Source organism: Thunnus maccoyii, chromosome 13 (genome assembly GCF_910596095.1).
Source record: "Thunnus maccoyii chromosome 13, fThuMac1.1, whole genome shotgun sequence".
Lineage (NCBI taxonomy): Eukaryota > Metazoa > Chordata > Actinopteri > Scombriformes > Scombridae > Thunnus > Thunnus maccoyii.
In genome coordinates, this window is record NC_056545.1 from 2,700,137 (window position 1) to 2,715,182 (window position 15,046).

The window sequence follows — 15,046 nt, forward strand, 5'->3', positions numbered from 1 at the left end:
CGTCTCCCACAGATCTGGATGTTCAAAGCTGGGGTTGCCTGCACCTGGTATTTACAATTGCTGCCATTAATACAATGAAGAAAGCCTGGCAGTTTAATATGAAAACTACTACACATACCTCAAACAGGAAGTCAAAACTCCCTGTCTGCCAGCTGACCACCGTGTTGGAAACTCTATAGTGATCTGCCTTACGCGATTGGAAAACAACTTCTTTCTTTTTGTGTGTCCTGTGAGTTATTTATAGTGTGCCCGGATGACAATTGAATGGGATGTGTTTGCAATGTCGGCGTTTTCCTTATATGGAAAGTGACATGCTAACTGAAAAAAGGAAGTGACATAGGTGGCCGTGACCAGCCCGGTAAAAGTGACTGTGCAGGGGCTAGGCAGGTAAAAGTGAGGTGAACAAGAGGTTAACCCTGCTACATTTACATACAGCATTAATCTCCTTGCAGCAGACATTCTGATCCTCTGTGGGCATTATTTTGCATTCGCCACAGGTGCACCTGAACAAGTACAGTTCAATGTGTTCTGTGACTAAAGATTGTCAGCTATATGAGTTTTAAATTCTATATTATGAACAATCGTACAGTTATCTGAACAGATTAGAGCATATTTTGTTGCTCAGCTTGTGTGTTGCAATGATGACATTCAGCAAACCACACATAAAACATTGACCTGCAGATATGTGTATTTGATTGAAACTGACTGGTGGGGGTTCTTGCACATATATATTTGGTAATGTGCAAAAAACAAAACACATGAGGGCTGCTAGTTTGATCTGTGACTATATAGACAAAACTATCTGGTAAAGTGACAAAATATGTTTGCTATGTTTATTGATAGCCTAGCTTTATGTGGCTAATGTTAGGTTATGCTGGACTAATACATATTGCTAACTTATACATGGGAGGAAAAAATTATCATTCTGTTGCACACTGAGAGGAACGAGGTTGATTCTCAGGTAGGTCAGTGTCTTCTTGCTCAGAACTGGATTCTGGCTCTGGTGGCTCAAACATGTAGGGAAGAAGAAAGTTGCTAGACAAAGTAGTATCAATTGTTCACGTCGTAGTGGTGGTATTTGATTGACAGTTGACAGTTGAGCAGGGCGTGGTGTCAGCGCATTCAGCAGACATGCCCACAGCGTTTGAGAGTAGAGACAACAGCTTGGTTTTTCATGATTTTGAAGCCTAATTTTATATAATTGGCGATTTTTTAATCATTCAAATTTGGCAGGGTTGTTAATAACTCACTTCTCTGAGGTGTCAAACTCAGAAGACATATTAATTGTTGCTTTACACAGACTTTAAATTTCTCATGGGGGTAAAACTGTGAGTTAAGAAAACTAACCTTACTTCTAGGTGCCATGATTTCAAACCGCTTTTACAAATTTACACAAGATCCTACAGGAAAATTACCAAAGTGGCTGCCTGCCAAAACTGCAGACGTGTTGAGTGTCACAACACAGCTTGTTTGAGGGGGAGAAGCGGGAAGAACAGGGGTCATCATGGGTTGGCTGAGGTCGGCTAGACGTCACTACGATCCACCTGGAGTTGGGTTGGGTGTGCTTTGGCTCGACTCCAGGGATGGTTCATCTCGGGCACAACTCAGAGCAGAAAAACTGGCAATGGAAATGCACATCAATGTGCACATAAACGTGGCATGGTATGACTCAGCAGAGCCAAAAGTGCCAATGGAAAAACCCTATATTTTGTTGTATATGTGTATATATGTTATATGTATATGTGTTCAAGCCTGGACTCCAGTCAAGCATGTGAAACTTGGGGCAGAATGGACAAAGTCCAGTGGAGTTTCATTGCGAAACATGCAAATTTACCAGCACATTATATTGCTAATGTTGGCTGTGTGTGTGGTCTGATGTGTGTATGTGATGTGTAGGCTTATTAAGTTTTGTTAGTTTTGTGTGGCAGGACGGGTGGCTGTCATTTACCCATATTCTGCTGAGGTGCACACAGCTTGTGTGATTATTATTATTGTGATTATTTATAGGAAGGAGTTGCATTTTGCTTAAGAAATTAGCTGTTTGTTTTCGTGATAACTCTGACTCCCTCCATGCTGTTTGCTCATTACATTGACTGGACTATGTTAACTGATTATGTTAACTTACACAGTAAGTTAGGTTGGTAGTTTTTTGGGGTTTTTTTCATGACAAGGGAAGGGTATCATATTTCCTGAGATAACACTTCTGATTCCTCTTGAAAATCATTAATATATTTTTCTTTTTCAATGATTTATGTCATCTTTCCAATTAATTTTTATTAACATTTGAACAACTGCTGGGCTTAGTGAGATGCCTCAGCAGGTGAGTTAATCACCTCCGAGATGATGTTGTGTGGTGTATTTTCATTAAATGTCAGTGGTGTGCTTAAAGACAATATTAAGCTATGCAGATTGATTTTATAAGTTTATAAGCAATAAGGGCTAGTGTGATACAATTTGTATTGGTGTAGTTATAATCTCATGAACCATATTTAATCACAATGTACGTATAGAGGCAAGGTAGAAGAATCATAATCATACACTGGAGAAATTTGAGTGCGTTTGTATTACATGTCACTTTGCTTGGGTCTGCATTAAAGTCTTCACCTTTTAAAAAAATACTCTCTGGAGGAAATCAAGAAATAAGGGTGTAAAATGACTAGAATAACTTATAAAAAAAAAAATAAAAGGCCAGAAGACAACTTGGCAATAATGGTGTAAAATGATTCCCAATACTTATATAAAAATTGGATATAATCAGGTAGAATTGAATATGCCAGCACATATCCTCAAACAGCTCAAAACCTGTTTTGAAGAGTTTTGACCAACAACGAGTGACGGAGATAAAAGTAACAGAATAACTGGTCAAAAATTAGGGAGGGTGGATGATAAGGTGTGACCTATGCCGACCCAAGGGAATAAAAACAATGCCCCAAAGAAAAAACCTTCGGAGCGATTTGGTTCTTTGTAAAAGTGCTACTTGCTCCCCTTCTTGCCGGCAATAAAGAACACTTTGCTGCTTGGACCTCTGACTCCCTTTTTATTTTCAAGAGAGAGTTTTTTGCTCTGGTACATTTTTCTGCAACAATTTGATACAACAGTTGTCAGCGTCAGTGTCGCAATGTTTTTGTCAACCACGGTAGTCAACTGGTTCACAAATACAGTTTTTCATAGCAATGTGTTTTTTTCTGTAGAAGACTAACACTTTAATTATCATGTCTTGGTCACACTGGATATTTGTTTTTGTTGTTTTTTTACCAAAAAGTTAATGAAGACACAACCCACCTGGAGCTCCAACTTTGAAATGAGATTTGAAATTGTTTCTCAACAAACTCAAGAATTTTGGTCCTGTAGATAAGAGCAAAATTACCTAAACTCAGTGTCCCACTGCTGACTTTTTAAAAAAATCATAACTCTTTTTGAATTTCATTAGATGTGCTGTCAATGAATTAATTCATTAGTACTGATGACATGCTTGTTTGCAAAGAAAGTTTTAGTGTTTTTGTCACATATGTCCTTGTCTGTATGTTTCTATAGTTGACTCAGCTGTCTCCCAAATCTCCCTAATTGGTCTATTTTCTCTTCACCAGGTACAGAAGCAAAATAAAGGAAGATCACAACCAATAAATGAGCCCTTGTGAGCTTACCAACAGAAGGATAAAGAGGAGAGAACACAGAGGAGAAAACACAAGAAAACATACAAAAAGACAACAAAATTTGTCAAGAAATCTACATAAAAATAGCCTCTGTATAAGGAACAGGATTGAATTAAAATGAAGGGATGTATTCCTGCCAATAAAGTATTAAGATATTTAAGATTTTATTTTAAGAAATAAAGTATCTATTAAAAGTGGGGTTTTTTGTTTTCCTTTTGTTAAACCTGGATATAGTCAACTGTTGTGTTTTTGTGTCTTCTGTCCATTTTCATATGATTGACTTCCCAGGTCATTACTTTTATTCTGTATGGTTGCAAAATTACTTCATACGGTCAGAAAAACCACATGTCTCCAGCTGCCAGAACTCACTATAGGCTTCAGGCAGTCAGTGGACTCTGGCGGAGATCTCATGACATAAAATGGGTATATCCATGCAGTCACAACATTTTTGGTCTTATATACTGTTTATGTGATGCAATAACATGATGATTACACATGTATGCATGTACATGTGTAATGTGCATTATGCATTGTGGAGCACATTTTTATTGATCCTTAAAACATACATTTCCTCTGTATCTATACATTAGGAGGTGCAGTGTTTAAGATCCAGGCTTGAGAAGTGAATCAAACATTTTTTTCTTTTTATTCATTGTTTTTGGTTTTCAGCTAGTGTCAAATTTCTGCCATTTGAGTGCTGCACAGTATCAGCGCATTCGTCTTTGATTTGCAGAGCTGCATCAATTTGGAAAACCCAGGAATCAATTAGAGAAGGGTCCTGAATGGTATGCTGATGTCCTTCATTTGCTTTTCATAATCTTCATCAAACACCTTAGACTGCTCAGGTGTGAAATGGTTCATCCAATCGCCAACTTCACCTGTTTATGAAAAGAAAAACAGAAGAGAAAATGATAAAAGTGTTAGACATATAAATCAATAACAATATATGTAGTAATAAGAAAATAAAAAAACTCAGAAGTTAGTTATAACAACTTCCTGTTTCATGGCTGAACATCAGAATGTTCGACATTGCAATGGCAAGGGTGTTCAGTGAAAACTCAAGATTTTGATAATTTAGATCACAAACTAATTTATATGACACACACTGATTTTGAAGTTGTTATGATGAATTCCTTAGGAGGAGTTTGTTAAAATACAAGGAATGGAATTAACAAAAACTGAACAGTAAATTCAAAATGGCCAACTTACTGTTGGGTTTAAGCTATGCGTCCAATAGACTTTTTTCTGTGCCCTGGCATGATACATGTGTGTACTGATTTTCATACAATTCTGTTGACCGCTGTGAAGCCATTTTGCTTCTTGCCGAAAAAATATCAAATTTTTTGCCGACACTGACACGCCTGCCAACTTTTGTGACTTTTGGGGTATGTACGTCCCAGACATAGGCGATCATTTAGTTGTAATGATAATAATAATAATAATAATAATAATAATAATAATAATAATAATAATAATAATTAAAGCTGCAAGCAGCGATGATCGGGCCCTCACACCTCATGATGATGGGTGTGGGGGTTGAATGGAGCTCATTGAGTGAGAGTGACAGTTTAGTGATAAAGTGCTGCAGAAAAATAAAATCAAAACTAAAATTTGTAGCTCTGTACTGCAGTTTTTCCTTTGTTAGGGCCCAAGCACCTAGCGGTTCGCTCACACTCTCCATCCAAATGTATGAGTACTTTTCTGTGTCAAGCTGCATTTACTTATTGTCTCTACACACCTAACAGTACACATTTCATTCAAACTTTGACCAGGTCATGTGGGGTCATTTCTAAAAATAAACTTGATGAAAATTAGGAAATTAATTTGTTTTACACACAAACTCATCAAGAGTCTTGTTTACTAATTGAAATTCAAGTGAATGTGCCCAAAGCATGCATAATTTTGATGCCACAGGTGTGAGCAAGACAGACATGTCTCACCCTGCAGAAAATTCTCATCTTCACACCACTGAGATTTGATGCTTCGCCATGTCAGAGGAAGTTGCTATAACTTTATTGTACATGCTCCAGTCTGCACCAAACTTGACATGTTTGATAAGAGTCCCAGCCCGAACATATCTACATGACAATATTCCATCAGTGATGCAAACTGGCTGAATAGCGCCCCCTACGAAATGGCAGCAGAGCAGCCCCAGTAGCAAGCAAAATAGTGGACAAAGCAAGTGATGTTTATCTCTTTCTTGCACCGTCTGAAAACAGCCCAGGTCTGAAGACATCTACATGCCCGTGACAGAAGCCCTTCAACTGCACCGTGGACTGCGCAAAGGCGCAAGGGCCCGCTCAATGCTGCTTGCAGCTTTAATTTAGTAGGAATTTTCGTCGCAAATCCATTGATACAGGTTTGAAAGTGGTCTGACTTATAGTTTAGACGTCAGACGCCTCAGTTTGGCACAAAGTCCATGCCCAGAGATTGCCTCCCCATTGGTTTACATTGTAAGGTGCGATGTGGCACTCCAATTTCCGGGGCTTACAAAAAATAAAAAATGATTGAGTTATTACAAAGTTTTTAATAAAATTTGTTCAGCACAGTGTAATAAGTCAAGTATTAAGGTTTGAAGCCGATGCCATTAATGCCCTAGGAGAAGATAGCGTTTATTCAAGGTCCAAAATTGGCACAAAGTCATACTTTTATGGGTGAATTGTGGACTTCCTGTTGGATTTAGGTCAGGGGTGACAGTGTATGATTTGTAGGTCTTGATGAGACGAATAATGGAGTTTTAATAATATATTAATTATTATTATTATTATTATTATTATTATTATTATTAATAATAATAATAATAATAATAATAATAATAATAATAATAATAATAATAATAATAATTCCTTTGGATACAAGAGGGCTTCGCGCTGGTCAGCGCTCCGGCCCTAATAATAATAATAATAATAATAATAATAATTCCTTTGGATACAAGAGGGCTTCACGCTGATCAGTGCTCGGGCCCTAACAATTCCTTCAGATCCAATAGGGCTTTCACATCGTTCGGTGCACGGGAACTAATAATAATAATAATAATTCCTTTGGATACAAGAGGGCTTCGCGCTGGTCAGTGCTTGGGCCCTAATAACAATAATGATAATTCCTTTGGATACAAGAGGGCTTCGCGCTGGTCAGTGCTCAGGCCCTAATACTAATAAGAAAGAAACAAACACACGAAATACAATAGGGTCTTCGCCCTTTGGGCTCAGGCCCTAATAATTCCTTCAGGAAGAAGAGGGCCTTCACACTTCAGTGCTCGGGCCCCAATTCCTTTAGATCCAACAGGGCCTTCACACCGCTAGGTGCTCAGACCGTAATGTCTGGGTCTAACTAAACCGACTAAATACTTTTTTTGTTTTTTTCTAATACTTTGAAGTGAACCACGAATCTTCATTTTGAAACACATGCCCTCCCCATAGACTGTATTCAAATAATGGATGTAGCCACTGTGACGTCACCTATTGGTTTGTGGACTCCTGATTTGAAGCCTTGAGTTTGGCATTTTGACCATCGCCATCTGTTTTTTTGGAGTCAGAAGTGATGAGAAGTGACCATATTTGGATGAGAGTGTGGCGCTATTGAGGAGCTGATGCAGGCCAAGTGAAGCTGCTGAAACAAGCCACCTAGTGGCTAGCAACCTGTCACTCAAAGTGGCCATGCCCATAATTATGCATAACTTAAAGCCTTAATAAAATTTAAAATGGTGAGTTACAAAAAAAATTCTTCTGCTATACAGATGTCATGAACGGGGAAATTAGCTATAGTGACCAAAACTGTTCTTTGCACCAGGCTGTAAACATGTTTATTTCTGTTGTAAAGTTGGGGATTTTAACATGGGGCTCTATGGGGATTGATTCGCATTTGGAGCCTCAAGGGGCCATTCAAGGAACTGCAGTTTTTTGCACTTCTGCATTGGCTTCATTTTTCAGCCCTGTGGGTTGCCTCTCAGCCTCCCCCTGCTAATTGTTGATTTTTTGATCAATATATTACTTCTGGACAAGTCTGGGGGCACATTAATGCACCTTTTCTCATGAAGGGAGAGATGGTTTGATCAAAAACAGCTGCTGGGATGCAGGAGTAGTTGGCCATCGGGTTCTCCTTCATGTTCTTAAATGATGTAAGCTCCACAATACGAGTGATGACCTCATCATGGAGCGATAAGTCCAGGTACCTCATGATGCGCTCCACTTCACACCGAGGATTCTGGGGGAATAAAAATCTTGTAGGGGTATCCTCAGCAAGCTTTGATAATATTGTATGTAACTGTAGTTAGTGCCCAAATGTTGATCATCATTACCTCTTTCATGTCTTCATAGAAGAGGTAAAGAATGTTCCTCTTCTCTTTCTCCATCCAGTAACCTTTCACATGGTCATACCAAGAGCCCCACGACACTGTGGAAACAAATTCGATTGAGTGACTTTTATGGAAATGTACCTCCAAGACCAGTTAAAAGTGTGTCAACTGTGACTACTAACCACAAATAATTAATCAATCATACGCCTCTCTCTTTCCCATTATGTCCTGTCTGTCTCTGTAGTATTGGCAGTCTAATAAATGCAAATATACACAAAAAAATCTTAAAAATGGATTTTATGTTTCATTTGCCAGTTGGTTAAAGTACTTGGGTCCACTTCCCAGAAGGCACCCTTTATACAGGGTTTATAAGTTGTAACTACCAGGGTATCTGGACCAAAATCACCATCTTTTAACTATCTACAACTGCAGACTTTATACATTATTGTAATAACCATTTATTTATAACTAAATAATAATAATACTAAATAGTATAATTGCAAATGTGTAAAATGATTTTTTTGCTGTTATAGATTAGAAAGTGAGAAACACACATTTTCTTAATGCTTTTATTATTACAACGTGCCAGACATTTATTCATTATCAATATTTAAGACTGCAGGCTTGATGTCTTACTATAAAGTGAAATACTTTGAGCCTGCAATATCTGATTTACTGGCTACTTAGGGACAGCACACTCATCTTTACTATCACCTTCTAAAATCTTTTTAGTAAACAGTTTCTCATTTACACAATCAGCTGAAATAGAGCAAAATTAAAGCTGCAAGCAGCGTTGAACAGGCCCTCGGGGCTTTGCGCACGTCGGGCCATGGCACAGTCAAAGGGCTTCTGTCACGGGCATGTAGATGTCTTCAGACCTGGGCTGTTTTCTGAGTTCTTCCCTCATATTTTGTCTTTCTTGACCATTAGTGCAATATATGATTGCAAGTGTAATAGTGTCCTCAGCTAAGTGGGAAAAATATGTGCTATATCACCATAACCAATCGGCAAAAATGAAAGTCAAAAACTAATCATGTTAAATAAACGTGATCTCAATATTGAGGAAAAATAATCATGATTATGATTTTTGCCACAATCATGCATCCCTAAAGACAACATAAATTTTGATTTACATACATTCACACACAAACAGTTTAAATATGTATGTAATGAATTGTTTTCTTTAATAAACTGTTACTTGAACACTTTTCATTGTGCTCCTGAATTTCTAAGTGTGCTCCAAAATTTTTCATTTGTGAGCACATGTACTCCTTCAGAAAAAATTAAGCATTGAAGACTGCTGTCAGATGTGTGGAAACAATAAGTAACTGCAGCAGGACACAGGAAAATAGTGGAAAAACTGCAGTACAGAGCCACAAAAATTAGTTATGATTTTATTTTTCTACTGCACTTTATCACTTAACAGTCACCCTCACTCAATTTTTTCCCTTCCCTTCATAGGTCATCCCCACTACTGATCATACATATAAGACCTACAATTATTGCAAAATAAATGATAATAACACCAAACTTCATACAAAGTTTGTATATAATGTACTGTAAGTATGAAGACCTTTCTGCTATATCCTATAAAACTGAGCTACATTCAACTGTCACACCCATCCCCCGCCATTCTTCCCTCCTTTTCCCTGTCAGATTGAGAGCAGGATTTCAGTGCAGTCTTCTAGTGGAAATATCTTCATAAATCCCATGACTTTGGCCAAATCTTACATTCAAAATCACATTTTAGTAGGAATTTTCGTCGCGAATCCATTGATACAGGTTTCAAAGTGGTCTGACGTATAGTTTAGACGTCAGATGCCTCAGTTTGGAACAAAGTCCATGCCCAGAGATTGCCTACCCATTGGTTTCCATTGTAAGGTGTGATGTCGCACACTCCAACTTTCAGGGCTTGCTAGATCTAAATTGTTCGAGTTATTACAAAGTTTTTAATAACTTTTGTTCAGCACAATGTGATAAGTCATGTATTAAGGTTTGAAGCCGATACCATTAACGCCCTAGGAGGAGATAGTGTTTCTTGGGGGTCCAAAATTGGCACAAAGTCGTACTTTGAAATTGAGATTGCAGACTTCCTGTTGGATTTAGGTCAGAGGTGTCAGCATATGATTTGTAGGGCTTGATGAGATGAATAATTGAGTTTTGGTTTGATCTCTCCATGACATTCCTACGGGCCGTAGCGGCCGTTTTAGATACATAGGTGGCGCTCTCGAGCACCTTTTGGCACTTTGGGGGTTAATTTTTACATTTTATCAAATTTTTCACCAGACCTGATGTGCATGCCAAATTTGATGAGTTTTTGAGCATGTTTAGGGGGTCAAATTAAGGATTGAAGTGGCGTATTAATAAAGAAAGAATAAGAAAGAAACAAACACACGAAAAACAATAGGGTCTTCGCCCGTTGGACTAAGGCCCTAATTAAAGCTGCAAGCAGTGATGATCGGGCCCTCGTGCCCATGCGTACGTCGTGTCGGACACAGTCGAAGGGCTTCAGTCACAGGCATGTAGATGTCTCCAGACCTGGGCTGTTTTCAGATAGTGAAAGAGGAAGGTTAACATCATTTCCTTCATTTGCTGTTTGCCAGTAGGTGGCGCTATGACTTTGATCCAATATTGACACATGGATGTGTTCAGGACAGGACTCTTTCCAAGCACAAAAGGTTTGGGTCTCTTAAGATCGTGCATGCCGGAGTTATGGCCGTTTGAATTTTCACGGCGAAGGATCGAAATTCGCCGCCCGACCACACCCCCTCGGCAATGTCGAAAACTCACCGTTTTGATAACTTTTCATCTCCCAGGTCTGTAGATGATACTGACCGAATTTCAAGTTGCTGAGGTCAAATCCTTAGGAGGAGTTCGTTAAAGTACGCGGGCTAAAAACGGCAAAATTGGCCTGAAAATCGCAACTTTGAACCAAAATGGCCGACTTCCTGTTGGATTTAGGGTATGGCTCCAAGAGAGTTTTTGGTGCGTCTGGTCATGATTTGTAGGTCTTGATGAGACGAATAATTGAGTTTTGGTTCGATCTCTCTACGACATTCCTACGGGCCGTGGCGGCCGTTTTACATACATAGGTGGCGCTCTCAAGCACATTTTGGCACTTCGGGGGTTAATTTTTACATTTTATCAAATTTTTCACCAGACCTGATGTGCGTGCCAAATTTGGTGAGTTTTTGAGCATGTTTAGGGGGTCAAATTAAGGATTGAAGTGGCGTATTAATAAAGAATTAAAGCTGCAAGCAGCGTTGAACGGGCCTTCGCGCCCTTGTGCACAGCGGGCCGCGGCGCAGTCAGCTAAGCTTCTGGGAACCAAGAAAACGTTTGGAGATGATCAGTGTGAGAGTCTTTTGACACACAATACTAACCAGTGTCTCTCTGTGAGCCCACCCCTCTGTTCACAGACAATTATGGATTATGAAATCAAAATATTGTTAACCTTAATCAATAATTCAGGCACCAACTGTAGGATCTGTGAGGAACACAGTTGAGTATTTGCTATAATTATCAATTATCAATAATGATTAATTATAACAATTAATAGAATTATTAATATGAACAAGCAAATACAGAGCACCACCTGGAAACTGGGACTAATAACCGAACAAGGTAATCTCATAAATGGGAGTTCACCTAGAATATCTGAGAGATAATCATTCAAGGGTGAACAAAGAAGGGTTTAATTCGAGCTCTGACTCCTTCAATCAGCCACTTTTCACAATATGTTACCAATAATGACAAAAGAACTTCTCTTTAAAGATATAACAATGTTTATTAAACTTAGCAAAATGAACAAAGTTAACAAATGCTTCATTCAATAAATAGCTATTCTAAAATCTAATTCTACCAAACAAAACACAAACAGCTTTGCACAGGGTTGGATATTTGCAGGTTGGACACTTTTGTCCGACGTTATCTGACCATCAGATGTGCAAAACAATGTCGGTGTGTGTATCTGCGTGCGCGTGAGTGTGGTGTTAGTCACAAGAGAGGGAGGAGGGAAAGCGATCGTGAGAGAGAGAGAAGCGGTTCTTTTTCCACAGAGAGCGCACGTATGGACGGCAGTCTGTAATGCACGTTGTCTGGTTTCAGATCGACAAATCAGTTTACTTTCTCACTCACGGCAGCACAAACACAGTAGTCCCGAGCGGGACAAACACAAAATAGTCTAGCGTGGTGAACACAACTAACAGGCAGCAAACAGGCAGCAGCGGAGCGTTAACTGCAGCATGACCGAAAGAAGCACAAGCAGTTAGCCTCTGCTAGCCTCTCAGCTAACCCCGGCTCTCTGTTTAGATCCAAACGGAGCACCGAGTCCCGATTTGTTATTTCGGTTAAAGCGGAGAGAATCAGCGGGTCTGTCGGCCAGCTGAGTGAAGTGAAACCTGCGGAAAAAACACCGTGACCATCACGGTAAAACAGTCCCTAGAGAACTACTGTGTTCAGCTGCACAGATAGGAAATCCCTCGGCTGACAGGATGTACCACTCTGTGAGGAAAAATATTTTACCCTCCCCTTTTTGGTTTATAACAACGGTTGGCAACCAGCATATTGGGTGCATTACTGCCACCCTCTTCCTGAGTTTTTCCCTCATATCAGCTATAGTCTTTCTTGATCATTAGTACAATATATGATTACATGTGTAATAGTCCCCTCAGCCAAGTTAGAAAAAATATGTGCATGTATGAACAACAGCAATTGGAGAAGATGACAGTCAAAAAGTAATCATGTTAAATAATCATGATCTCAATATTGAACAAAAAAGATTGTGATTATAATTTTTGCCATAATCAAGCACCCCTAAAAACAGCAAATTATGATTTACATACACACACACACACACACACACACACACACACACACACACAGAGAGAGAGTTTAAATATGTATGTGATCAATTGTACATATGTTATAATGAATTGTTTCTTTAAGAAACTGTTACTTGAACATTTTTCAGTGTGCTCCTAAAGTTATATGTATACTCCTAATTTTTGTCTTTTAGGAGCACATGTACTTCTTGAAAAAAAGTAAGGATTGAACACTGCTGTCACATGTGTAGAAACACTAAGTAACTGGAGTGTGGTGCAGTCCAAGGGCTTCTGTCACAGGCAGGAGATGTTTACTTTACCCACCCCCCCCTCCCATTCTCTCTTTCTCCCTCACAGCTGAGGACAAGGACATCAGTGTACTCTTCTTGTGAAATATCCTCATAAATCCTATAACTTTGGCCAAATCCTACATAAAAATCACATTTTTTTGTAGGAATGTTCGTCGCGAATCCATTGATACAGGTTTGAAAGTGGTCGGACTTATAGTTTAGACGCCAGATGCCCCAGTTTGGCACAAAGTCCATGCCCAGAGATTGCCTCCCCATTGGTTTACATTGTAAGGTGTAATGTCGCACTCCAACTTTCAGGGCTCACTAAATCTAAACCGTTCAAGTTATTACAAAGTTTTTAATAACTTTTGCTCAACACAGTGTGATAAGTCATGTATGAAAGTTTGAAGCCGATACCATTAACGCCCTAGGAGGAGATAGCGTTTATTCAAGGTCCAAAATTGGCAAAAAATCATATTTTGAAATTGACATTGCGAACTTCCTGTTGGATTTAGGTCAGGGGTGTCAGCGTATGATTTGTAGGTCTTGATGAGATGAATAAATGAGTTTTGGTTCGATCTCTCTACGACATTCCTACGGGCCTTGACGGCCATTTTAGATACATAGGTGGCGCTCTCGAGCACATTTTTGGCACTTTGGGGGTTAATTTTTACATTTTATCAAATTTTTCACCAGACCTGATGTGCGTGCCAAATTTGGTGAGTTTTTGAGCATGTTTAGGGGGTCAAATTTAGAGTTAAAGTGGCGTATTAATAAAGAAAGAATAAGAAAGAAACAAACACACGAAAAACAATAGGGTCTTCGCCCTTTGGGCTCAGGCCCTATTAATAAAGAAACAAACACACGAAAAACAATAGGGTCTTCGCCCTTTGGGCTCAGGCCCTAATAATAATTAGAGCTGCAAGCAGCATTGAACGGGCCTTCGCGCCCTTGCGCACATCGGGCCGCGGCGCAGTCAGCTAAGCTTCTGGGAACCAAGAAAACGTTTGGAGATGATCAGTGTGAGAGTCTTTTGACACACAATACTAACCAGTGTCTCTCTGTGAGCCCACCCCTCTGTTCACAGACAATTATGGATTATGAAATCAAAATACTGTTAACCTTAATCAATAATTCAGGATCTGAATTATTATGTATGTGATCAATTGTAAATATGTTATAATGAATTGTTTTCTTTAAAAAACTCTTACTTGAACATTTTTCAGTGTGCTCCTAAAGTTATATGTATGCTCCTAATTTCTGTCATTTAGGAGCACATGTACTCCTTGAAAAGAAGTAAGGATTGAACACTGCTGTCAGATGTGTAGAAGCACTAAGTAAGTGGAGTGTGGCACAGTCCAAGGGCTTCTGTCACAGGCAGTAGATGTTTACTTTACCCATCCCCCCCCTCCCATTCTCTCTCTCTCCCTCACAGCTGCAGAGAAGGATGTCACTGTACTCTTCTTGAGAAATATCCTCATAAATCCTATAACTTTGGCCAAATCCTACATAAAAATCACATTTTTTTGTAGGAATTTTCGTCGCGAATCCATTGATACAGGTTTGAAAGTGGTCGAATTTTTACATTTTATCAAATTTTTCACCAGACCTGATGTGCGTGCCAAATTTGGTGAGTTTTTGAGCACGTTTAGGGGGTCAAATTTAGAGTTAAAGTGGCGTAACAAGAAAGAAGAAAGAAACAAACACACGAAAAACAATAGGGTCTTCGCCCTTTGGGCTCAGGCCCTAATAATTCCTTTGGAAACAAGAGGGCTTCGCGCTGGTCAGCGCTCGGGCCCTAATAATAATAATAATAATAATTAAAGCTGCAAGCAGCGTTGAACAGGCCTTCGCGTCCTTGCGCACATCGGGCCGCTGCGCAGTCAGCTAAGCTTCTGGGAACCAAGAAAACGTTTGGAGATGATCAGTGTGAGAGTCTTTTGACACACAATACTAACCACTTTCTCTCCGTGAGCGCACCCCTCT

At 39.3% G+C, this 15,046-nt stretch overlaps 1 protein-coding gene across 3 annotated transcripts in view; it reads right to left on the reverse strand.

Annotated features, from left to right (window-relative positions):
- Positions 1–4,181: 4,181 nt before the first annotated feature.
- The window catches only part of LOC121909985 (sulfotransferase 1C2-like), a 45,564-nt gene continuing 34,699 nt past the window's right edge, over positions 4,182–15,046 (reverse strand). For 2 of the 3 annotated variants that reach the window (XM_042430888.1, XM_042430889.1), the window contains exons 6-8: positions 7,951–8,045; positions 7,676–7,856; positions 4,182–4,531 (exon numbers count right to left, since the gene is read on the reverse strand). In XM_042430888.1, the coding sequence (XP_042286822.1) occupies positions 4,419–4,531; positions 7,676–7,856; positions 7,951–8,045 (389 nt within the window). In that variant the 3' untranslated portion in view covers positions 4,182–4,418. The remainder of the gene's footprint in view (positions 4,532–7,675; positions 7,857–7,950; positions 8,046–15,046) is intronic. The other variant, XM_042430890.1, reaches the window with a different exon arrangement.